The sequence below is a fragment of the Martes martes genome, assembly GCF_963455335.1.
Source record: "Martes martes genome assembly, chromosome: 3".
Taxonomy (NCBI): domain Eukaryota; kingdom Metazoa; phylum Chordata; class Mammalia; order Carnivora; family Mustelidae; genus Martes; species Martes martes.
The window spans coordinates 1,013,355-1,037,703 of NC_137890.1; the positions used below are offsets into that span (position 1 = coordinate 1,013,355).

Consider the following 24,349-nt stretch of genomic DNA (forward strand, 5'->3'; position numbering starts at 1 on the left):
GCTGTGTGTCCCCTGCTGCGCCCGGCACTAAGCCCGAGAACGAAGCCACGGTGCCGTGTCAGGGAGAACGTGGGCGTGAACACGTAAGTCGTGTGCTGTGCGCGCACACCAGAGTCCGCACGTGTCAGCAAGTGATGAAAGCTCACAGCGCCACCGGCAATCGTCCGGGAGAAAATACCTTTGCGCTCGCCCAGGGCCCTGATGGCCTGGCTCCCTGTGCCCGAGGCGGTGGGTCTGGGGGTCCAAGGACGGCGGTTCTGATATGACCCGGGCAGTGGACACACCGGCCCAGACGGGACCACTAACGCAAGCAGGTGGGCTTGGAGCCCAGGCACGGCACGAGGGCGCGTGGGGCCAGCACAGCTCTGAACATGCTCTCGTCCTCCCGGCAATCACGTGCTGGGCGGGAAAGGGCGCCGTGGATGGACACGGGAGGTAAATGACAGCAGCTGTGGCACCTCGAACATCTGGGGGCCCACTGCACACCGGGGACGTCGGGGGATCTTCTAGGCATGTCCTCCCAAGAGCCCCTGGAGGAAGGATCCGTCCCAGTTCAGGTTATGAAAACTGCAAAGGTTAAAAATGCCTGCCCAAGGTCACACGGGCCACGACCATGACCGGAGCAGGAGCCCCAGGGTCTGTGAAGGAAAGGGCTCAGTAACTCTAGCGCCCAGGTCAAGTCAGATGTGCAGACGTGACATCAGCCACAAGTAGGACGCTGAGCCCAGTCGCATAGAAGGGGCAGTGGGGCGCCCGCCAGCTCTGGATGGGGCAACTGCTATCACGTCCGAGAGCCGTGGTTCCACCAGACCTGCCGCGGCTGCCCACGAGCCATGCTGGGGCGTCCCTCCCGCAGGATAGGCGTGAGCAGCCGCTGGGTGCCAACAGCCAGGGGCCATGTGGCTCGCCGGGTATCAGGGACACGGGAACGTGATCGCCACGCTCAGACACCTGACACCACAGTCACCCGACTCTCCCGGGCGCTTCTGCCCCCCACAGTCTCCGTGGTTTACAATCAGTCGTGCCAGAATGTTCGCCCTCTCGGGATGCACACACAGGAAAGGTGTCCCGAAGTCCCATGGGGCTTATACGATAATCTGAATTATTCATAAAAGAAAGTATCTCTTTCCCACCACAGAAATCCCACCATTAATTGCCATTTGCCAATGCCTCAGACGTGGCTGGGTCCACGGAGCCGCGCTCACGTTCCTAAACTCCTTGGAAGCTCCCATTTTCCTAAAAATAACGAAATCCTCAAAATCGCGATTGTTCTCTTCTTTTGATTGTTAATTACAGTTTCGTAGGACCGACTGGCAATACAGACTTCCATCCTGAGTCCAAGAAATTAATTACAAATTCAGAAAATCCTTAAGATATTTGAACGAAAGGACACGTTAGAGTAACAGTCCTTAAAACCTCCCCCCTCGCGCGCCTTCTCACGTAATTCCAGTCTAGCGAAGACACTCATCTTGGGCATTAAAATGAAATTTTCCAAATTCCCACCATCTACTGCTTGTGTCCTGGCCCTCCACTCAGTGACACAGCTAAGAACATGAAGTCCCCTCAGTTAACCCGAGTGGCTGGCGGTCGTGGACGCTGACGGGGGACAGGGAACAGCGGGATATGGGGGGAAGCAGAGTGAGGAGCCATGAGGCCAGCCCAGCTGCCCGGGTTTCTCCGTGACCCCTGGGAACACTGGGCTGGCCACCACGGTGCCACGGGGCCGGCCACACAGCGCAGCTGACACGACACCCCGCGGGGCCCCGGGAAAGGCACCTACCTTGTGACTGGACTCTCCGTCTAAGCTGGCGGTGGTCACATGGCAGGTCCCGTCACCTCGGCTGCTGGACAGGAAGATCATGTCACAGGGGAAGGTCTCGTCCTCCTTGACCATGACGATGTCCCCAACCTGCAAGACAGACAGACGGCCTTGGGTGGCGGCCCCGGGGGACAGGGGCCTCTTTATCCGCAGGGAGATGAGTGGGTGTGAAGGCCCTCCGGGGAAGGGCTTCTGCCCAAACCGTGGGAAGACCAGGTGCGGGTGTCCACGGACCAACTCCAGACCCACGGAGCCTCACGGCATATTCAAACCACAAAGTCCCGTAAGCCGATTAGCCCTCGCGCCCGAGCTGGACGCATTCAGGTGTGTGTTCACGAGTCTGGGAACGACTCCCGCAGGAAGGTGTCGATCTCAAGACTTCCTTTGACTGGCGGGTGTGAGCAGGTCTGCGGAGCCGGGGTCGGACTCAGAGGAATCGGCTGAACGCGGGCCCGACCCCAGATGCAGCCCGCATGATTCCATTCACGCCGCGACGGCCTGGAGGTAACGGAATCCGAGACGGACCGCTGGGCACTCTCTCCTCGAGGGGCCTCGGGCAGCTCCTCGGGCCTGGCCCTGTCTCAAACCGGCCGGCCACGGAGCAGACGTGTCCCACGGGAGAGCATTAAAAGCACAGTTTTCTGCCAGCCGATGCTCTCCAGATCAGCTCACGAAAGCATGGAGGCTCGGCAAAGGACACGCGGTCACTGAGGGGAAGGGCACGACGGGCCCGTTAGCGTGTGCGCGGGCGCACCAGCACCTGCCCCGGACCCCGGGTCGGCCGGAAGGTCACCACCCATCAGGCAGAGGGAGGGGAGCTCAGCAGAAGCCCCAAACACCCGACAGGGACGTTTACAGAACGAAGAAGATGCAGGGGTGCGGCGGGTGGAGCACGAGACCCTTGATCTTGGGCTGTGAGTTCACGCCCCAGGCGGGGCGCAGAGAGTACTTTAACAAAAGAAAAAGACTTTAAAAAATGTTGCTAAAAATCTCAAAAAATGTACACGATAACGTGTATGACACGTGTCGGACTGGGTTTGCGGAGACGGCCGCGTGCTGGCGACACACGAGCAGGCCTTCGGGTGGGTCTTGGGTTGGGTGGGATGGGGGAGGGGTGGGGAGAGGAGGAGTGGAGAGTGGGCACAGGGTGGGGAGATGGGGGGATGAGAGCAGGGAGGGGGATGGGGTCAGGAAGGGGGATGGGAGGAGCAGGGGCGTGGGGGAGGGGAGGGGAGTGGGAAGGGATGGGGTGAGGGACTAGGCACGGGGTGGGGGATGGGGGCTTCAGAGATGAGACGCAGGTGGGCGCAAGGAGGCGGCGGGAGGGCCCAGCCGGCTCCGTCCCGGGGCTCACGCTAACTCCTCAGGGACAAGCCTTAGGGACCACACACTGGCCCGTGCCCACGGGGTGCCCCACCCCCTCGTGCGGGTGTGAAAACCATCCACGTGAGTGACGTAGACAACGCCCACGCAGACTCTGCCGGTCGGTCCGGCACGGCTCCCCCAAACGGGGAAAACACAGCCTTCAGGGGGCTTTCGGGTCCCGATCTCAGTTCCCAGCTCGCGGAACTCGTCGTGTTCGAGAACAAGGTTCTGAGAGTGTCCTGGAGCTTCCTCTGCCCGGGCTGGTGGGAGCACTTTGCACCCTGTGGGTCTGCGACACCCACTGCTCCAGAAGCGCCGGGTGCGGCTGCGAGCAAGAACGGAAGTTCCGCGGACAGCGCGGGTGCGGGGGAGGGTGTGGGGCGCGGGCGGCCTGTGCCGGGAGAGAAGCAATTCCGGGCACAGGTCTGGCGTGAGCAAAGCCCTCTGGGTGCCCGCTGTTCCCGGGCCGGGTCAAGGACGCGCCGCGGCTTACCCTCAGCTTCCGGCTCTGCTTCCGCACCAGTTTGCCATGCTGGATGAAATGCACGGGGCACTGGTTCATGGCGTTGTCCGCCTTATGGCGAAGCCAGTCCTCATAGCCCTGGGGGGAGATGAGACGCCCATGTGGGGGAGCCAAAGGCCGCGGGGGTCCCTGGGCCCTGAGCCCACCGCCCCGGACGTGCCGGGGGGGCCGCGACCACGGTACCACGCCTCTGGCCTCGGCCAGGGGACGCACAAAGCTGTGGTTTCCCACACCCAACACCCACCAACCCACGAGTCCTGTGTTCCCTCCTTAAACGGACCCCAATCTCCCCACTTCTTCAGGGCCCCAGCCGCCGTGCCGCCCTTCTAGCCTCTAGACGGTTGGCCACCGTGCCTTGTGCCTGCAGTAACGGGGGCACGTGAGCCCCGAGGCACCTGGGAGCCCCCCTTCCCCCATTTGCTGTGAGGCTTCTGAGCGTTCTCCCACAGGACACGGGTTTACTGTCCGAACCCAAGTCCGCGGCATGTGATCACCTCCGGCCGCTCCCCGTCAGCGGCCTGGCCGGAGCTCACTCAGGCGGGAGGACCGGGATGGGGGTCTCCCGTTCCCCTTCCTGCAGGTCCAGGCCCGAGTCACACCTGTTCCCCGACCCAGCGAGCGTGTCGCAGACCCCCCAGTGCACGAGGGCCAATGTGTGTGCGGGGGGCTCAGGGAGGAGGGTCTGAGCCGGCCCCCAACGGACGCTCGGCGCTTGCCTGGAAGGGAGGAGGTGATACCACGGGAAACAGCATGAGGGGGCGGCAGGGTCAGCCATGGGGGACACAGGGGCCAGGCCGGCCTGGAGGGTTAAAGACGGTGCAGGGCCTGCAAAAAGCCGGGCAGGAAAGGCAGGTGGGCAGCCCGGGAGGGCTCTGGGCCCCTGCCTGCCTCACCGAAGTCAGGAGATGTGGACAGAGAGGGTCAGAGGCTGGTCAGGGGCTGTTCAGCGTCCAGGTGGGACTAGCAGGTGCCAGGCTCCCCCGCGGGGGCTTCTGGAGCCACAAGGAAGGGCATCAGAGCCCCTGGATGTGTGGGCCGGGGTCACCAGGGAACCAGGGCTGAGGCGGGGAGGACTGAGGGGCTCCAAGTCGGCCAGGGCAGGAGCTGTCCTGAGGTCGGGGCAGGTGAGGAGGAGAGACGCAGGGGGCAGGTGAGGGCTAGAAGCCGGGTACCCCCAGCAGCGGGGCGAGGCGGCTCAGGGGCGGGCAGCGACTCCACAGGACCTCGGGGCACCTCCCCTCGCGTCTGTCGCTCACTCCCGCTGAGGCCCGCCCGTGGCACTCTACGCCAGCCTCTGGGGAGGAGGAGGGTCGTTCTTCCGAAACACACAGACCACAAACAGAAACACCCGACTCCACTGTGCCCGTCTCTCGGGGATCTTTACGGATGACCCACAGTAACCCTCCATTCCGCTCCCCGTCCCCTTCTCCCTCGTCCTCCTGAAAAGGCTCCTTCCTGCTCACGGTTTCACACGTTTATGACACGTGCGTGTCACAGGCGACCACAGCGTTGCTCTAAGAGTCTACAGACGCGTGAGGACGACGTAGCGGGTCTCTGCCGTCACTCGGCGTGCTGTGTCCGCAAAGCGGGGCTCGCCCTCGCGTCACTGCACCGCCCCCCGCCCCCCACACAGCAAACGTGCCTCCCGTGGCCGCAGCACAACCTGCCCCAGAGAGGCGTGCGCGGGGGGTCCCAGGACACCTCGCCGGGCCACCGCGGCCTGTTCTGGGAGGTGCACAACACGCACCAGCCGCGTTCGCGGCCTCCACCGACGGTCTCCCAAGACGAGGGCACAGCAGTGCAGGCGCCGACCGCGGGGTCCTGCCCGCCGCCCTTCGGGCCTTTACATTTAAAAGCCAAGCTAATGGGTAAGAAGTCACATCATTTTGTCCAAACCTGTCTTTCCAGATCTGTGGTGAGGGAGACAGAAAGCCCAGACTGGGACAAAGACATCCCTGATGCTCCGGAGCGGGCCGCAGGGCAGCGCTCACCCACACCCGCGGGGGCTGAAGCTGGGCACGGCCAGCAGGGGCAGCCGGAGGTGCTCCCCGCACACCCACACCCGCGGGGGCTGAAGCTGGGCACGGCCGGCAGGGGCAGCCGGAGGTGCTCCCCGCACACCCACACCCGCGGGGGCTGAAGCTGGGCACGGCCGGCAGGGGCAGCCGGAGGTGCTCCCCGCACACCCACCACACAGCGGCCGGGGCCTCTCTCCGTTCTTCCTCGATCTAGAGAAAATCGCTCTGTGCTTTGACAGACCACCGGCATTCAGAGGCCGTTCTTGCGTAAAACGTGTTTTGTTTCCTTTATTCTTACTCAAAGACTAACACCGGAAAAGGAGAGCTTTGTCAGCAACGACAGGACCATCAACAATTTCAGCAGAAGCTGTCGTTTTACGAATGATCCAAGGTCCCAAATCAAAGGTCGACCTAGCAACCCGGAAACACAAACATCGTGATGCTCAAGTCGGTTGCACGTAAGGCACTGGTTTCCGGAACATGTGACGACTTCTTGTAACTCATCAATAAAAAGACAAAAAACCCAATTTTAAGATGGACGAAGGATCTGGTGACACATCTCTGAAGAAACCCCCAACGGCCAGTAACCCCAGGAAAGATGCCAGCATCATCCGTCACCCAGGAAATGTGAACCCCAAGCATCCACGGCAGGAGACATCACCCTGACAGACGCGGCCCAGCGCCTGCTGGAGGCTCGGGCAGGGCAGCAGGGGCCGCTCGTGGGTATGGGGCCTCCTTCCGAGGGGACGGGAATTTTCTGGAACCAGAAACAGGTGACTGGTACGGCACTGACGGCCAGAGGGCCAGCGGGCATGGCTGGGATGCGCTCTCCTCACCGTGACCTCACCGTGACCGGGCCCGGGCAGACGAGCCCGAGGGGGGCAGCGGGTCAGCAGTCTGCAAGCTCGCTTGGGGGCTGCAGCCCGGACGCCGCGCACAGTGGGTCCTTCCGGTCCAAGCAGCCCGGAGTGAGGACAGGCTAAGAAACGCTCCTAAAAACAGATTCCACCTCTGGTCGGTTCTGAACTAAAAGCCTTGGTCTTCTCCCCAGACTCCCAGGACACTGACCCAGCTGCTACGTCACCGAACAGCCTTATTTCAGCTCAAATGTCAGTCCAGGACCGTTACCGACATGAATTTCCGGAGCTAAATTTCCCGTGACTCACTGGCATGATGCGGATGCTCGGCTCTGCACGCAAGGTGACGTCACGTCACAAGAACGCACCGTCCGCCTCCCCCCTGCAGACGTCTTACCTGCTTGATGGCTGTGACGGTGATGACAAAGAAGAGGGGAAGCCCGCTGGTCACGGGGCTCGTGGGCGTGTCGATGATCAGCTGCAACGAGAGCAGAGTTACAGAGATGCCACCGGGGACGGGGACAGACCGGCGGGCCGACCCCCAGTGCGTCCCAGGGACTGGGGACGGGCCGGAGATGCCAACTACAACACCCGCTTTGGCTTACTGTAAACCCACTACTGTAAACTCCCACTAGACCTAAGTCAGATGGGGGAAGTCACCGCTCCACCACGGAACGGAGGGTGGCCGCTCCGGACGGGGACCTGCTTACGGAACCAGGCGGATGGAGGCAAAGACGCGAGCCTGACCGCGCGGTGTGTTTTAGTTTAATTTACTGCTTCTGGCTTAAACCTCAAGTACTTGAATAAGTTAGTGTTGGGGACGTCGTAGAAGTCCTCCTGCTCTGTTTGGCATGACTGAGAACAGTGAGGCGGCCAGTCCTAGAACACGTCAGAGCCCCGCTCCCTTGCTCAGACCTCACTGTGGTTCTTTTGGCTCGTCCCACGCGCACATAGGGGGAGGGTCGCCCGACAACGCTGAGCCGGGCTGCCGGGTTTCCCCTAAAGATGAGGGGGCTCCCGATTTCCCCTCGAGGACTGGGCGGCAGCCGAACCAACCCCAGGGCAGACGGGGCACGGGTGTGTCTCAGCCTCGACGCCCCTCTGAACCCACACAGCTGTCTGTGGAGGAAACACGAGGGGCTCCAGGGCCTGCTCTCGCTCGACAGCAAACCCAATTAATCTGCTCTCAGCTGAGCTCTCCCCCTTGAGTGAGCGATAAAAAAAGGCAGCTGGCCTCACCTGTACCAGAAATATGATGAGAAAGTAGAAGTTGGCTATTCTTCTGAATTGTTCAAACAAGTTCTTGGGTATGAAGTTCCAAAACGTGTACTGTGTCAAAGGAAAACAAAGACTCGTCACTGCGGTGGCGCGTCCCTTCAGAGCGCCGCTGCGCGGTCACAGCGCCGGTCACAGCGCCGCTGCGCGTTTGCTTTCCGCACGGAACTCTCAAGTCAGCACCTGGCGTGTTCTCCATCTGCCGACCAGAGAATGAGCTGCTGACACAGGACCGTATGCAGGGGAGCACGAGGCACCCAGCCCGGGGAATTCCACGTCCTGCCAAGCGGCCGACAACAGTCCACCTCCAGATCCGTTCCATAAAATGTAAACCTCCGACGGTTAACACACACGTGCCCGGCGTTCCTCCCTGCCTGCCCCCTTCCCCTCTGTCCTGTGACAGCGTCAGGCCGGCCCCAGAAAGGGACACCCCAAGTTAGCACCGCAAGGTGGTTGTGCCCCGGCACGGAGATGGCCCCACGCACCCCTCCTGCACGTGCAGGGAGTGGAGGGCAGACAGGGAGGGGAGTCCTGGCGACACCTGCCCTCCAGACTTCTCATCTTGGCCTCAGGAGGAGAGTTTTCTTACCTTCTGCGCTGAGAACAACAACGTCCCGGAGATCAGTAGCTCCCAGTCAACACTGTGTTGGTGTCTGTTAGCCCTCCGCGTCCCACCCGACCCCACAGCGTCCGACCCCCCAGCACCCTTCCCCTCTGCGTCCTGCCGGACATAGGCCACGTGTCTGGCCAACATCTCCTCAGCCAATAGCTTCTCTCTCTAATTCTTAACAGCATCTTTTGAAGAGCCGGAAATTTTAGTTGCGAATTCGACTGTTTGTTGCTGGCCTGGCTCTGATCACTCATTAGACTGCCAGGTTCTGCCGGGAGTTTTCTTTGGGATTTTCCCACAGACCTCCGTGCCTCCTGCCTTGTTTCTTCCTGCCCGGGCTGCCTATCCCGCATCCCTTCCCGTCCTCGCCGTATCAGCCACAACACCCAGGGAAGCTGCCAAACAGGACAGAGGGGGACCCGTGTCGCTCTCGGTCCTCGGGTGAAAGCGCCGACTCCGTTTCCGCCATCCGGGACGGTACGAGCTGTGGCGTGTTAGACACTCTCCGCCACGCTGAACCTCCCCTGCTTCCCTCGTTTGCCGAAACCCTTCACCAGGAACGGCGCTGGACTTCGCCGTGCGCCACGAGGCTTTCTCCACTGGTGCGCGAACAGACTGAGAACCAAACAGCAGGTCTCCCGGGCGGAGCTGCAGCCCAGACGCCGGGAGCAGGTGCGGTTTACGCGCCTAGATCTTCACCTCGGCTTCTCCACCAGAAAAAAGCAAAAACAAACAAAAACCCAATCCTAACTGCCAATTTTCTCAAAATACAGGCAAGGTCTCCCCCCGCCGCCAAACTCCCCAAAAAAACAAAACCAAAAAGGCCAAGCTTTGGATTCTTCCGTCGCTCCCCTACCTCAGGACAACCGGCCGCTCTACAGAGTCAAAAAACATTTACTCCCCGTTCTGCTGCGAAACACGCGGCCGTTCTAGAGTCAGACCCCGTATCCGACCCGGTCCTGACGCTTCAAAATCAAATGAACGTCAGCAAATTATTCAGGGACGGGTCGTAGTTTTTCACGTATTGAGTAAGCACACGGGCGTGCGCCCTGCGGGAATGCGGCTGCGACCTCAGTTCTGGCTCAACCTGGTACTAAAAACATCACGGGGACCATAAAATCCCCCAGTGCAAACGCAGACACCTTTTTAGATTTTTAAGAAAAATAAATATTTTTTCTCTTAAATAGGCCATAACGGAAAAATCAGTGACTTTCCACCAACTTTTAAAAGGCAATATTTAAAAAACGTGAGTTATGAGGCAGCCACAGCATTTATGCCTAGTTTCTGTGTTTCTGTGACCGGCCTGGAACAATCCTCGGTCCTTCACAGATGTGCTGACCCCAAGATGGAGCCATCTTTAAGGTCTCGCCCCCTAAAACCGACCTTTACTGCCCAGCACCCACGCCCGTACTCACGACCCGTGAGTCAGAAATGTCCCCAAGTACCTGGGACACGTTACTCGGTACCAAAGTCACGTTAACGGAAGAGCTCGCACTCAAATCCCCACCTTCTGCCTCCGGAAGTGAGCACGGATGAAAGTCCAGGGCTGGCCGGAGGCCGTGGAGGCGCCCGGGGGAGCGGCGGGAGCTGCTGGCAAGGGCTTGAGAGACTCATCGCAGCCCTCTCTGGCCCTTACGTATCCCTGAACGTCCCACGTTAGAAAGCGCTTGTCTTCCATGGGTCACAAAATCAAATACGGCGTCGTCTGCTTCTGAACGAGGAACCACACTCGGACGCCACGGGAACGGGGGGCTCGTCTGCGTGAACGCGCCGCGTCCGGGCCCGTCCGCCTCCCGGATCTCGTGTGCCCGGAGCCAGCTCGGATGGGGACTGAAGCCACCTCAGTGACTCAGCGATCCACGCGGATCCGGTGCCCAGAGAAGCAGTTCGCGGACCGAGCAGGTGGCATATGCGGTCTTTCTCCTGGATCTGGGGTCTGCTCGCTCGCGAGCTCCAGCGGGCGCGGGGTATGGGGTCCGCGCGGCGTCAGAGGCACAGGGAAGGGGACGGCCTGCGGCGTGAGTTCTTCTTTCTCCTTCATCCCAGACATACCTGCCCAGGGCACCTCCGCCAAAGCGCAAACCGAACTCTGAGTCACAGGTCGCCCTGTCAGCCCTTCTGCGGGACAGGTCAGAAGCCGAGCCCGGACAGGTGGGCTTCTTAGCCCGTGAGAAGCTCTCTCGAGCCTGCAGGTGCGCCAGGTCGCAGCTGGCAGTCCTCGTTCTCACTCTTCCCGGGAAAACGTGGATGTGTCACAGCACGCGTTCTCTGCACCCGCTGCGGACTTAGGGTGCACCCGTCAAGCTGTTTTCTCCGCGCTCTCGGAGCTGTCGAGATGAAAGCAATCACGCGCTCCGGACACCGACAGACGCCACGGCTGCCGTCCATCCCGACAGAGCTCAGCGCGCAGCCCGCGGCCTTCCGAGAGCCTCTTCTGTGCAGACTCCAATTAGCCGCTGACGCTGTGGTGTCCATAAGCGATTTCTCCTTAAGCAACGCACCACTGTCTCCCGCGGACAGCTTGCGGAGCCACGACCCCGCGCCTGCGGTCGTCTCGGAACAGAGGACGCACGGCCCCTCCCGCTCGGAGCCGAGACTCAGGCCCGGAGCGTCTGCGTGGCCTCAGCCTGACCTGCCCCTTGCGAGGACGCCGACTCAGTTCCTCCCGCTCTGAAGGAGCCTTCGTGGGAAGGACCCGCCGTGAAAGCCCCGGGAAGTGGCACGTCCGTCTCGACGCTCCTTCCCCCACCCCCGTCAGAAACCGAGGCGGTGCTGGGGGCCCAGGGCGGGCAGGGCAGCTGGGGGCGGTGGGGGCCACCCCAGAGACAGAAAAGGCGGAACAATGACCCGGCGCCTCAGAATCCCTGCGGGAGGCTTTAAGAGGAAAACGTGAAAACGAAGCGGCCGTCCCGCTCCAATGGGGCACAGAGTCGGGAGTCACTGCTTTAGTCTGTCTCCCCTAAAACGACGACGGGGCTTTCTGTCCTAAATAAACCATCTTCTCGGTGTCTGGCTATAGTCCACCAAACGCGCCAGGAAGGCCCTCGGACCACCCCAGTGAACCAGGAGCTCTGTCTTCCGGAAGGTTCCATGGCACCACGCTGTGCAGAACTTCCCACACGGACCCGAAGGCCCTGGGGGCTTTGTCCCTGGAGGGAGAAGCCAGCCATGGCGGGAAACCACCGGTGGCCAAAGGCGCTGACAAACGTCCTGCCGGTGGGACACGGGGCCATGGGCGGCCTCGAGCCCCATCACCAGCCCCCGCCGCCTGCCCCGCGCAGCTCACCCGGCCCCCGCGGCCACGGCATCTGACACGCTTCCCCGATTCTCGATGCATCCAAAGGGCACGGGAGCTGATTTTTCAGAAATGTGTCTGGGCCTCCTTGTCTGTCGGGCACACCGGGGACATGGTCTTCAGTGCGCCCCACCGGAGACCGCGTCTGGTCCGTGCAGGTCACCGCAGCAAAGGACCGCCCACCTCGGGAAGGTCCTGCTCGGCCGCGCCTCCCGGCATGGATCCCTCTGGGCGACCACGTACCACGCGCGTCACGTGGGATTTCTGTGGTGAGCAGCCCGCTTGTCCACGTGGTGATTCTGACTGAAGCCGGGACCATCGTCGTCACTGATTTTCCGTCGCAGTTTTAAATAAAATCCCTCCATTTAATAAAACGGCCTCGAAGAACAAGGCGTTTCTGGAGGGTTCTCAAGCTCAGCACCATCTCCGATAGTCTCCGAGGACTTGAGTAGATCGAGCACACACATCTAGACACGTGGGGCAGCCACGTACGGATTTGGTGGGCCCGCCACACACGGGTGTGCGTCTGGGGCCCCCGCATGGGGTCTGTGCACACTGCACGCGAGGGACACGGAGCTACGTGTGCACACCTTCGTGGACACGTGGGTGTGTCCACCTAAAGGGAAAGTTCTCCAAAATCCGGGAACCCATCATCTACCTTTTTGTTCAGAGCCGACTAGTAAATTCCGCACCCATCCTGGAGAGCCACGGAGCGGTGACCCCGCGAGGGTGTGAAGTGTGCCTCCGTGTCCCCGCGCTTGGTCAAGGAGAACACGCAGGGCGCGTGAGTGACCACACTCCTGTCACGGCCTTCCTGTGGCACTCACGGCACTGACAGTCCATGCCCAGTGTCCCCGTTTACAAGGGGCCTACACACACCTGCTGCCACCAGAGGCCTTCGGTGTTGTCTCTGCAGAGGAGGAGACCCTCGCCAGGGGTGGCTTGGGAGGGGCAGGTGGCCGGATGGCGAATACGTCAGTGGCAGAAGTAGGCCTCCTGTGTCCGTGGCGTAATTAAAGAGACGCGAAAGAAAAGGGGTCTAGCTCACAGGATGCATGTCTCACCAGCTGTGGGGACAAGCCACGGGACGAGTGGATGCCAACCCCAGCACTCGGTGTGGGGGGCAGCGGCTGCGGCAATGGCCCAGGAGGAGTGGGTAACCAGCGTCCCCAGAGGGCCCAGGGAGACAAGGTTCCAGACAAAAGCTCACCTTGGAGGAGACGATTCTGTTGTCGGGGTGCCTCTGTGGGATGTAGGCCTCAGCACCTGGGGGGGGCTCCCTGTGCCCCACGTAGATGGTCCGGCTGTCCACCCAGTTCTCTTCTCCGGCACACTGTGGGAAACAGAGCGGCGTTAGCGGGGAGACCGCTCCTCCCCGGAGCGCCGGCTGGGACGCACGCCTCACCCGCACAGCCTGTCCAGGCCGGGGCCGCGCCGATCCCACTCAACCCCCACGGGGTACCGTTCCCCAAGGGACCGGGCTGAGCGGGCAGTCTGCTCCCCCAAGGAAGCCGGCGGGGAAGCCCCTCCAAGCTGGTCGTCAGGGGAAAGGACACGGCGGGGCTCCAAGCAGACAGCGCAGCACGATCCCAGGCTCCCAACACAGGAGAGCAGCTGTCAGACCCCCGGGAGCAGGTCTCTAAGCAGAGGGTAAGACTGTGCGGGACGGCACTGTGGTTGCGCTCCTGCTCCCCGCTCAAGGCTTCTCCCAGGGAGAGAGGCGGCTGCAGTCTGATCCGGCTTCGTATTATTCAAAGGGTCATGCCCATGAGGCCCATGGTCTTCTGACCCGAAAAATCTTTACACTCATCCAACCCTATGCTGTCAACACAGAAGAGCCAAGACACCACAGTGACAGATGAAAGCTAAAATGAAGCCTCACGCAGGCCCAGCTCAGGGTCCCGGGCCCCCCGCCCCCGGCCGGCGGCCCAGCTCAGGGTCCTGGCCTCCTGTCTGGGCGGCCCGCTGGGCTCCGGGACGCGGCGGAGGAGAGCCGGTGAGTGTCAACAGGACAGGAAGAAGGTGGGTCAGATCAAAGTCCGGGCCCCAGCTGTTGACAACGAACAGAGCATCCCGGGGTCTCCTGCCTCCGCCGCTTGCTGTGCCCACCCCCTGTGGGTCAGGGAGCCCTCACCCCTGATGGGAACTCAGGACAGCCTGGCCTCGCCTGGGTTGGTGTTTTCGCTCACGTGCCATCGGTTTGCCCGTCCCCACCTTCTCGGGGTCAAGAGCCTCTGGGCGCGCCCCTGGCACACGCGTGCACATTCCCTCAGCCAACGCCGCCTCCAGGCCTCCCGTCAGGGCCGGGCTTTGCGAGACGCCGGTGCAGACGAAGGGCAGAGACCAAGCCGGTCTCCGTAACTCCAGCTGTGTATCTGGACACGCTTGGCGGGACGCGAGAAACGCAGGATCCCTGGCAGAGAACAGGCTGGCCCGTCACCGGCAGGATCTGGGGACGTGGCCCTGCCAGGGGGACGTGGCCCTGCCAGGAGCCCGCAGCCCTACAGGAACCCAGCGCCCCGAGGGCCAGGCCGCACCCGAGCCAGCGCATGCCCCCGCCACCGCCCCCCCCCGCCCTTTCCTGCTGCCTTCCCATTTGGGGGTGCTCACGAAACGCCTCGTAAGAGCATCCCGTGTCAGGCTCTGGGTGTGAGGGTCAGGAAGCAGGGAACCCCGACTCCCCTTTATTTCTCAGGACACAGCCAGAGGCCTCCACCCCTGCCGCTTGCGAACTTACGCTGACAGAGAATACACGATAAAGCAACCAGGAAAAGAAAGAAGAACATAAAAACAGCTTTTAGTACAAAAATGAAAATCCTGAAGACCTTTCTCCAGCCACTGGCTTTTGGCCCCGACACTGTGGACGCGTCAGCCCTCCCACGGGGCAGCCACTGTGTCCAGACGGGTCCCCACCTTCTAGGGAGGCAGAGTTGGAACGAGTTATCAAGGCCAACCCACACCCTCCACACCGTCTAGCGGACGCGCGTGGTTTAAGCGTAATCACGGGACACCTCAAATATGACCCCACGGACAGTGACAGTCCGTCCTGCAGGATGAGACCACAGAGTCACCAAGCACCAACCCGCGGTCGGCCTCCCCGCGTCATCCCAACAACACATCCACTTGGGGAGGAGCCGCGTGCGCCCCGGGTGAGCGCTTGGCCCCATGGTAGGATGTTACCTTCCTGCCGATCCCTGAGGGACAGAAGGAAGCCACCGGCTTCCAGAAGGCCCCTTCCCCCTGGGACCCGTGACCACTCGGTGGACTCAAAGGCCTTTAGTGAACTTTGCTTCCAGCGGGTTCTGCTCACGACGCGGTCAGCGTCACGGGGCCCAGGGAAGGACACCGAGGAAGGACACGTCCCAAGGTCAGGACCTTACAGGGCATCCCACGCACGCCCCTGACAAGCAGGCAGTGTCTCCGGGTTCAGATCCAGACCGAGGTTTGTGTGGTGTTCCCTGCATCCCCATCCAGCTCTAAGAGGAGACTAAAATCAAATGTGCGAGATGTGGGGAGACCCCTACCCACAAGGCTCCCCCGAGCTCCCCCATCACGTGTGCGTCCCACAGCGGACTGGCTCCATGGCTGCGGACACGTCGCTCAGCGCTCCCGCGTCCAACGCTGTCAGTGGGATTCTGCTTCTCTGTCCGAGAAGTGGCGAAAACAAACTTATTAGCCCCGATTATATGACTTCATGACCTTGCCAGTCCTGAGCCAAACACCAGTCCCACGGTCTGCGTCCAGCGGCGGCGCCCACAGAAAGGCATCACGTCACTCTGAGCTGGAGCGTTACCGTGTGGGTCTTCACGAAACCCCCAAGGCCGGGAAGACAGGGACACCAGCCTCTGCCTTTAGGGATTCATCTCAGACTGGACCAGCGATAACACCCAACACGGCCTCCACGACACACACCTTGGAGCGCCAGGGACGGCCGGGGGCACACATCCCCACGCAGGGCTGAAGCTGCCCCCGACGGCTCCTCCCCAGCGCCCAGCGGCCCCGGAGGACAGCTCCCACACACCCCCACGGCTGGCACCATGTCCAAACCAAAGCGGACACCTGCCCCACGGGAACGCGCCCAAGCATTCTCTGGCCTCCAAGACGCAAACCCAGGGCCACGCCGGTGCCGCTCCAGACACCCACCCGCAGCTCACGAGAGGAGGCACCGTGGCGGGTGTGTTCCCAACCCGCGGGACTCACACAGAGGAGAAAGGAGTCATCCTTCTTATCGTCGTCTGAATGAAACTGTCACATATAGAAACAAGGAGACACTTAAATAAGACTGCGGCTGACGGTGTAAGGCCGGGCAGAGTCCTCGGCGGGCCAGCCGGCACCACTCCCCAGGAGGAACCACGGATAAAGAGGCGGTTCAGGCAACAAGCAAGATCAGCACCGAGCAGACCCCACGGGCGCTGTGGGCTCCGCTCTCCTGACACGACGAGCCCACCTGCAGACCCGAGTGCGGACGATGCCGTCCCCAGAGCGACGGCACGATTCCCTGCGGGCCACGCGGCTCGGAGGGCTGCTGGAGCTGGGAATGAACCCTCTGCCTCTGTCCCGGGGCAAAGGAACCTGCAAACGCGGTTGTTCCGCTGACCCGCGCGGCGTGTTCCTGTCCTGTCTGAAAAGATCCAGGCGGACGGTCAGGTTCACGGTGATGGACCGTGTCCCACTCCCGAGTCACCGTGTAAACGGAGTCTAACCCACAACAGGAGCAGAAGTGACTCTGCGGGCAGCAAGCGCACGTTCACGCAACAAACCCTGCCTCCTCCCCGTACGGTCCCGATGGCGCCGCCGACTCTCACGTGGGCTGACGGTCCGGTCCGCGCAGAGGACTCAACGACCATCCGCGCAAGCTGTCAGGCGGCAGCCACATCGCGTTCGCCATCGGCAGCTGCTGGGAAACACGCGCAGCAGCCACAGGAGACACACTCACGCGCCCCGGGCGGCGAGGGCGGGCGAGTGTGGGGAGCCGGGCCTCTCCGTCACGGGCGGGAACGTGGCACGGTGCAGCCACCGTGGGAGGCCGCCGCGGCTTCCCGGAAGTGTAAGCGTGCGGTCGCCACACGACCCAGCGGTCCCCGCGCTCGGCGTGCGCCCAAGAGCAGTGCAAGCAGCCGTCCACGTCCCTGCAGGCACACGCGTGCTCACAGCGGCTGCACTCACAACAGCCGGCACATCCATCGGCCGACCGACAAGGCCGGGCTACCTGCGTCACGGAGTCACTACTCAGCACAAGGACACACGGTACAGCACAGGGAACCGGGAAAACACACGGAAGAGACAGAAGCGGAGACAGGAGGGCCCGTGTTGTGGGTTCCATTCCCGTGCAATGGCCAGGGCGGGCAGACCTGCAGGGACCGTGCCTGCCGGCGGCTGGGTGAGTAGTCGCTAATGGTGTCGTCTGGGGGAGGCAGATGTTCTGACTGCGGGTGCGGTGGGTGCACGGCACCGTGAACGTGTTCCACCGGACATGGATACGTCGCACACATGCAAACGCCCTGTGGTAGGCGAGTCCCACCTCACCAGCAACACGACAGCTACTCCTGCTTCGTGAGTCGCCGTGTGGTCCGCGTGCGCACGTCTCTTCTCACTCCAGCGACACGCTGAGGTCACATAGCTCCCGAGCACACCCGCCATCCGTCCTTGGCTCCAGCTCGCCCCTCCTCGTTTTCTTGGAGGGAGAGGCCATTCCTGGGTCTGAACCATGTCCCCTTCCCAGTCTTCCGCGGGGACTCTAGGACCTGAGATGGAAAGCTCTCATGTAACCCTTTCAGGAAGTGAAGGATCCAGCAGGGTCCAAGGCCGGGCAGGACCTCGTGCCAGACGTGCACAGTCGCTCCACATTGTCTGCGGGCAGACGATCGGTCGTCCCAGTGACAGGAGGACATGCGGCCGGCGGGCTCCGCGGGGCCTCGGTGTACCTCTGCCAACGGCAGGCTCAGGCAGGGACCAGGCAGCGGCTCGGCTGGGGGACCTCGGCCGCGGCTGCCGGGGCAAGGGCATCAGAAGCTAAGCTGGACCCCCTCACCTCAGGATGTCGCTGCAGCCAGAGCTCGCGGGGCTCGGTCACGGCGAGGCCTCCTCCCGGCGGCAGGTGAGCCCAACCCACGTCGGCACCTGCTCACCGGCCCACCACAAGCTGACCCGTCGGCAGAAGCTATGGGGGCGGCAGGAGGGCGCAGTGCCAAGCGTGCCCATCAGATTCCCTTCCGTGACGCTCACACGACCGCAGGGGAGCAACCAGGAAGGACGCCGAGGGCCAGAGCAGGGAGCGGGCCCGCCAAGACCGTGCAGGCGGTGGCCCCAGGGGCCCGTGCGGGAGCAGGACTGGGCCTCCTGGAAGGGTCCACACGAGGCCAGAAGACACGGGCAGGCGCGGAGGGAGCGCTGAGGGCGGGAAGAGGAGAACAGTGTGGGCGGCCCCAGCCTCCGCCAGCCCGGGGGCGCCGCGGCAGCCACCCCCACCCCGAGATGGCAGCCACTCTGAGAAAGGGTCAGTGCCAGGAGCCGCGTGACACACGGACGCGGCCCTCGGAACACCCTGCGGGGCTCCTTGCCTTGACTCTTCTCTCCTGCGGTAGTTTCGACAAGGATCTACCCATCACTGCCCGAGAAGCCCAGTCCTGTGTCCGTGGGCATGGCGGCCTGTCCCTCTGGAGTACAGCGCTGGTGCTTGGCGGCCGACGGCCTCGGGGATGGGCTGACCACGGGCCACGTTCTTCTCCGTGACCGCCGGTGTCCCTCGCGCTTCCGCGAGATCTGGGGCACGGGCTTGAGTCACTGGGATGCTGACCCTGCTCTCCTGGACGTCTGGGCTGTTCTTCACGGACGTCAGGAGGACCTGCCACTCGCCGGGGAGCGATCCCAAACCAAAGCCTCCGCCACTGGGGGCCTGTACCCCAAGGGAAGATGCCAACACGGGCAGCAAACAGGGTTCAGTGTTCACCGGCTTCTTGGAAATGAGGGACAAGACTGACCGTGCGGCCTCACCCACCACGAAGAGTAAAGGACCAGGAACGGAGCTGTGGCTCTGAGGTCAGGCAGAGCCGGGGGCACCGAGGATTCTCCTGCACGATGCTGCCTCCGTCCCCTCCTTCCAGGGGCTGCGCCACGGGGAAGGACAAGGGGACAAGGGACCCGGGAGGACGCCTTCACACAGACACGCAGGATGAACCTGCTGGAAGGATGAAGGCAGCGTCTGCCGGGAGTGGGCAGGGCAGGCCCCACAGTGTCGGTGGCGGGAGCAGAGGACCTTAGCCCGAAGGCGACCAGGGCTCCCTGGGGTCCCGGGGCCCGCCTGGCTCTCGGGACGGCCCCTGTTGGAAATGGGGCCCCAGCATCGGTGACCAGGGCTGAGGCTGGTCTTTGTTGGCCGGGGCTGCACGGCCGTGGGGCCAAGCCACAGGGTCCAGGCAGGGCTGACCCTGTGCCCCTCATGGCTCCACTGTCACTCCTGGGGGGGGGGTTGCCCCCACATGAGGAGCTGAAACATAAAGAAAACTACAGAACAGAGAAAGAAACCACCAGATTTAAGGAGAGGTAATGTTTTTACCATATTTGCACCAGGTGAATTTTTTCCAGAAATTAATGAGAAATAGGGATTTTTAATAAGCATTTGAAAGTACTCACTTTCTCCTCCTCCTCAAGATTTTGGACAGTGAGGGAGGCAGGTAAGTCTCGTGTAGGGACCTGGCTGCAGGGACAGGACCCCGGGGACACGGAGGCCGCCAGGCTCTGCCAACCAGGCGGGTTCAGGGCTGGGGCCTCTTCCGCCGTGCCCCCCAGGGCAGGTCTGTGTCAGGCAGCGGAGGGAGGGAACCCAGCATCCCTGCGGGCGTGGGGAGCGCCGAGGCTGTGCCGCTCCCAACTCCCGGGCGAACACCCGCCCCGAGGCCACGGTGCTGTCCTCCGGCTGCCCCTCCTCCTCGGAGACAGGCGCCCTCCTGACTTCGCCTTTGAGCCGGTTATAAGACCCGGTTCCCTCGCGACAAGCAAAGTGCAGCCTCTCGTGTATATCTGGGCGGGAATCGTGGTTTTACAAAGTTCTGAAAATTATCCCTCTGCTGTGGGGGGCCAGGTACTCCGCAGTGGGGTTCACGCGGGGTCCCGGGGTTCCAACCCGCACATTCAGGCCCTGCCTGGCTCGCACTCACCAAGCGGCCCACACAAGCAGGACCAGGAATGTTCCAGAAGGGAAGAAAACAGAAGCATTACGACAGCTGGCGTATCCCGCTGCCGTGCCAAGAAAGAAGCAAGGACACTTGCTGCCACCTTCCTGACACGGCGGGCGGCCCCCTCACCGCTGCCCTAGACCGCCGCCGTCCCGGACCACAGGGCGGGCAGGGCGACCGCAGGGAGGGCCTGGCGTCACCCCGCCGGCGTCAGAGGTCACGCCGTGACCAGCCCCCCGGGGCCAGCCCGCTGCTCCTCCTCCTTCGCACGGGAACAGGGAAGGCATGGCCATCCACCCGCCCCCGGGAAGCCCATCGCTGGCTCCCCAGATTCTTGCGGGCACAGTCAACGTGCCTTTCGAGGGCTGCGGGCACAGAGAAAACGGGCACCAGCCTCTGCAGGGGCCCCGCTGCTGGCCAAGGAGGGGGTTAGCCACAGGCTGGCGGGGGCGGGGGGAAGGGCTCCGGGGACGAGGAGAAAACATGCGAATCACACTCGTAACACCTGCCACGTGGACACACACGGGTCACGGGCGCTCAGGCCAGGCTCCGGTTAAGGACACGGGACAAGGGAAAGGCCCTTTGTCATCCACCTCCCTCCTGGCACGCAGCGTCCTCCATCAGCGTCCAGCCTCAGGAGAGCCAGCACTTCCGACAATTCCGAACCGGCTAGACACAAGCCTGACTCAGAGGAGCCTCCAAGCCTCGTGGCTCTTCCCCCAGACCTCCGACAGCGAAGAAACGGGCACCTGTGAACACCAGCTCCCCAACGCTTCTCTAGAAAAGGACTCGTGAGCAGGGAACCACCCTTGAGTCATAGGACCCCAACACAGTCGTGTCAAACTCGCTTCTCCTGCAGAGCAGACACAGGATGTCCCAGAGGGGCCGGGGTCCACAGTGACCGCCGCACGTCCCAGAGCGGGGATCTGAGAGCGGCCTGGGCTCAGCGGCCCCGACGGCTCACCTCCCACACGCCCGCCCACTGCGGCTCCTCTGTTCCGCCTGGAAGGGGAGCCGACAGCTTCCACTCGCCCCCCGAGGGTGGGTCCTCAGCCGGCGACCCTCAGTCCACGAGCTCGGTACGGCCCGGAACAGGCACAGCCCAGTGGCGAGGGCCTCTCCCCGAAACCTCTCCTTCTACAAGCGCCCTCTGGGGTGCGGGCTGTCGACTCCTCTTGAGAAACGACGCTCAGAAGCTGGGTGACCCGCCCGCGGGCCAGGGAGCAGCCGGCCTGGAGGCAAGTCTCCAGACTGAGAGACCCAGTCACGAAACGGCCACGGCTCCAGCTCCACGGCGAGCGCTGACTCCCCGCGAAAGGACACTCGCACCGGCTCCGGGATTCCCAGACGCACACGAGGACGAGCTAATCCCCAAACGCAGGCAGAAGCCGCCGGCACCGGAGTCTGGACCCCGCGGCTGCAGGCGCGGGACAGGTCGGACGCGGCTGCTGCGGCCGCGCCCGCACGTGGGCTTCAGGCCTCTCGAGAAGTCCGCGGAGCTGGACGCCGGCCGGCACGCGGCCACACAGGAAAGGTTCGCACGAAGGAGAAAAGAGCGTTCACGTAACCACACACCCCGCGGGCCTCAAACACGCTGAGATAAGAAATACGTTCTAGCACATTTTACTTTATTTTTTAAGATTTACTTATTTGAGAGAGAGAGAAAGCACATGAGCGGGAAGGACAGAGGGAGAGAGAATCCCAAGCAGGCTCCCGACCGGGCACGGAGCCCCACGACCCTGGATTCGCGACTTGAGCCGAAACCACGAGGGAGCCTCCCAGGAGCCCCGTTTCAGTCCCTGTGAGATCTGCCGGGACCGTGTACACGCGCAACGTGAACACAGAGCGAGAAGTGTCAGGGACTGGCGGGCGCGCGCCTCTGGTTCTGGGCCACAGGCATGGGCTCCCGCTCTGGCGCGGCTGCCTGGGGTCTGGGAAGGGCGCCCCGCACGGCTCACGCGTGCTCCGGAGCTCGGGCGTCCTGGGAGAGGCTCCGATGTCGTGGGTCTGCAGTCTGTGCGTCACAGCGTCAACCTCCCCAAGGGGCCCCGGTTACAACAATCTCCGGAACGGGGTCCCTCTTCTCCCACCGAGTCACCGTCTTCCATTCCTCCAGAACCCAGTAGCGGGCGACACGGGAGGCTCCCGGCCTTAACCCACTGCCGGGGACACGCGGTTCCTTCACCTCGGCCTCCTCCCCCCGTGCCCAGTGGGACCCGAACCCTGACCTTGGGACCTCTGACCTCAATACTACAGCGGGCAAGGAGACGTCCGCACCACCGTCAGGGGTCAGCAGTTTCCAAAGGAAGGAACATCCCAGAACCAGGTCTGGCGAAATTAGCTTTCCTGAACTCTGTTAGGACACAGGTAAAGCGAGGCCCGTGTGCCCTGGGCTGGGCGGCCCCCAGGAGCCTGCGTGGCCAGAAGGAACGGCCCACGAGCTCTACCTCTCAAACCTGGCTTTTCTGTTTTCTTTTTTTTTTTTAAGATTTTCTTTTAGAGAGAGGGAGAGCGAGTGAGCAAGAAAGCACAAGCAGGGGGAGGGGCAGAGGGAGAAGCAGACCCCCGCTGAGCAGGGAGCCCGACGCCATCCGTCCTAGGACCCCGGGATCCTGAGCTGAGACGGAGGCAGACACTTCCCCGGCACAGCCCCCTGCGCCCCAGTCAGCTTCTCCTCGTTCCCACCGTCCATCTTGCAGTTACGTCTTCCCAAGAGACACAACGAACATCGTTTACAAACCTCAGTACTTCACACGCCGCTGCTGAGCCAAGTCACGAAGGCTTGGTTGTTTCAGAGCTTAACTTTCAATCTACAAAGTGTCATCGTAATACCCCCACCTGCCCGTTTCTCTTCGCCGCGGCGTCCCCAGAGCAGGCAGGAAGCTCCCGGCCACGCCGTCCCACTGGCCTGCACGGGTGGGTGCAGAGGACGCGGTCCCAGGCAGGGCCCGGAGAGAGCGCGCCCTTCGGAGGGAAGAGCCCCCGACGGGCGCTGGGCCGCGCTCCCTCCCCGCTCCCGCCATTCTCCGGCCCCCCGCGCTCCCTCGCCGGGTGGATCCCACAGAGGGAGATGCTTGTCCCCGCAGAAGAGGGAACGGGCTCTTCTCGGGCTTCGCCCTCTGCCTCGACACCTCTGTTTGGGGGGGAGACAGAGGCACGGACCCGGAGGAGGTGGGGTGGCCCGCACGGGCCGGCACAGACTGGGGGGGACATGCGGGATGCGGCCCCTCTCACACGCGACGGCCACCCCAAGCCTCTGCTGACTTCGGGTGCCCGCTCACCCAGAGCTGCGCTCTCTCTCCCTCGCCCCCCGGGGCATCAGGGCCGAGTGTGGTCAGGCTGGAGGTGATGCGGGCCCCGGACCCCATGTGGGGCCCGAACACGGGCATGGGTCACCCGGAAGGCTCTGCAGGTGTGGACAGACTCACCCACGAGGGCCGAATGTGAGGGGCCCCCGCCAACCTTAGTGCACAAGAAGGACAGCCCCAACCCCGTGCTGTGTTCCTAGGCCTGGCCCAGGACCCACGGTGACCAGCAGGTCGGCACAGAGCCAACCCCACAAAGCGGGAAGGTCACCCGGCTTGTCCACTCAAAAGGGAGGGGAGTGGGGTCGGAACTCGTGGGCGTGCAGCGAGGGGACCCCACGAGGCCCTGGAAACAATGGCTGCAGTGGGAGTCCGAAGACACCGCCGCACGGGCTCAGGCACAGAATGGCACAGAGCTAAAAGCAGAGCACCGACTGTATACACCGTCAGCCTCAGCGGCTGGGGGACCAGAGCCGTGGTCACCATGGCCACCTGCCTAGCGCCCTTCCCAGCAGGCAACAGCTCTAACCTGGGGTCGGAGCGAGGCAGCCCGCACCCCACCACCCTCAAGATGGCGAGAAACCGTCCAACACGCACTCAGGGGACAGGGAGGTGGTGGGTGATGACCAGGAGCACCTCACAGATCTCCAGGCTCTGGCAGGACCAGGGACACAGGCGATCCAGGTCGAGCTCCGGGGTACGCAGAAGGTCCCATGGCTCCCCAGACGTGGCTCACGGCAGGTCTGTAACCGGGATCCAGGAAGGGCCACCAAAAGTCATGAGACTAATGACAAGGATTTGAGGAAACATTTCTCCAAGATCCACAAACGGCCAACAGCACGTGGAAAGACGCCCAACAGTCATCAGAGAAATGAAACCACACCCTCATGCCCCACGAGAGACCCTGTCAGAGAGACCTGAACACCGCGACCCCGTCTACACGGCACCCTGCGCGAGAGACGCCCACCAGAGAGACCTGAACACCGCGACCCCGTCTACACGGCACCCTGCGCGAGAGACGCCCACCAGAGAGACCTGAACACCGCGACCCCGTCTACACGGCACCCCGTGCGAGAGACGCCCACCAGAGAGACCTGAACACCGCGAC

General features: G+C 62.8%; 1 protein-coding gene across 13 annotated transcripts in view; it reads right to left on the reverse strand.

Annotated features, from left to right (window-relative positions):
* ATP11A (ATPase phospholipid transporting 11A) overlaps positions 1 to 24,349 on the reverse strand; it is a 115,392-nt gene that overhangs the window by 47,614 nt on the left and 43,429 nt on the right. For all 13 annotated transcript variants that reach the window (XR_013966617.1, XR_013966618.1, XR_013966619.1 and 10 more), the window contains exons 2-6: positions 12,973 to 13,095; positions 7,822 to 7,911; positions 6,980 to 7,060; positions 3,678 to 3,785; positions 1,781 to 1,909 (exon numbers count right to left, since the gene is read on the reverse strand). Coding sequence is in view for 10 of the 13 variants with exons in the window: in XM_080799775.1 (XP_080655901.1) it covers positions 1,781 to 1,909; positions 3,678 to 3,785; positions 6,980 to 7,060; positions 7,822 to 7,911; positions 12,973 to 13,095 (531 nt within the window). In the remaining 3 variants the exon portion in view is untranslated. The remainder of the gene's footprint in view (positions 1 to 1,780; positions 1,910 to 3,677; positions 3,786 to 6,979; positions 7,061 to 7,821; positions 7,912 to 12,972; positions 13,096 to 24,349) is intronic.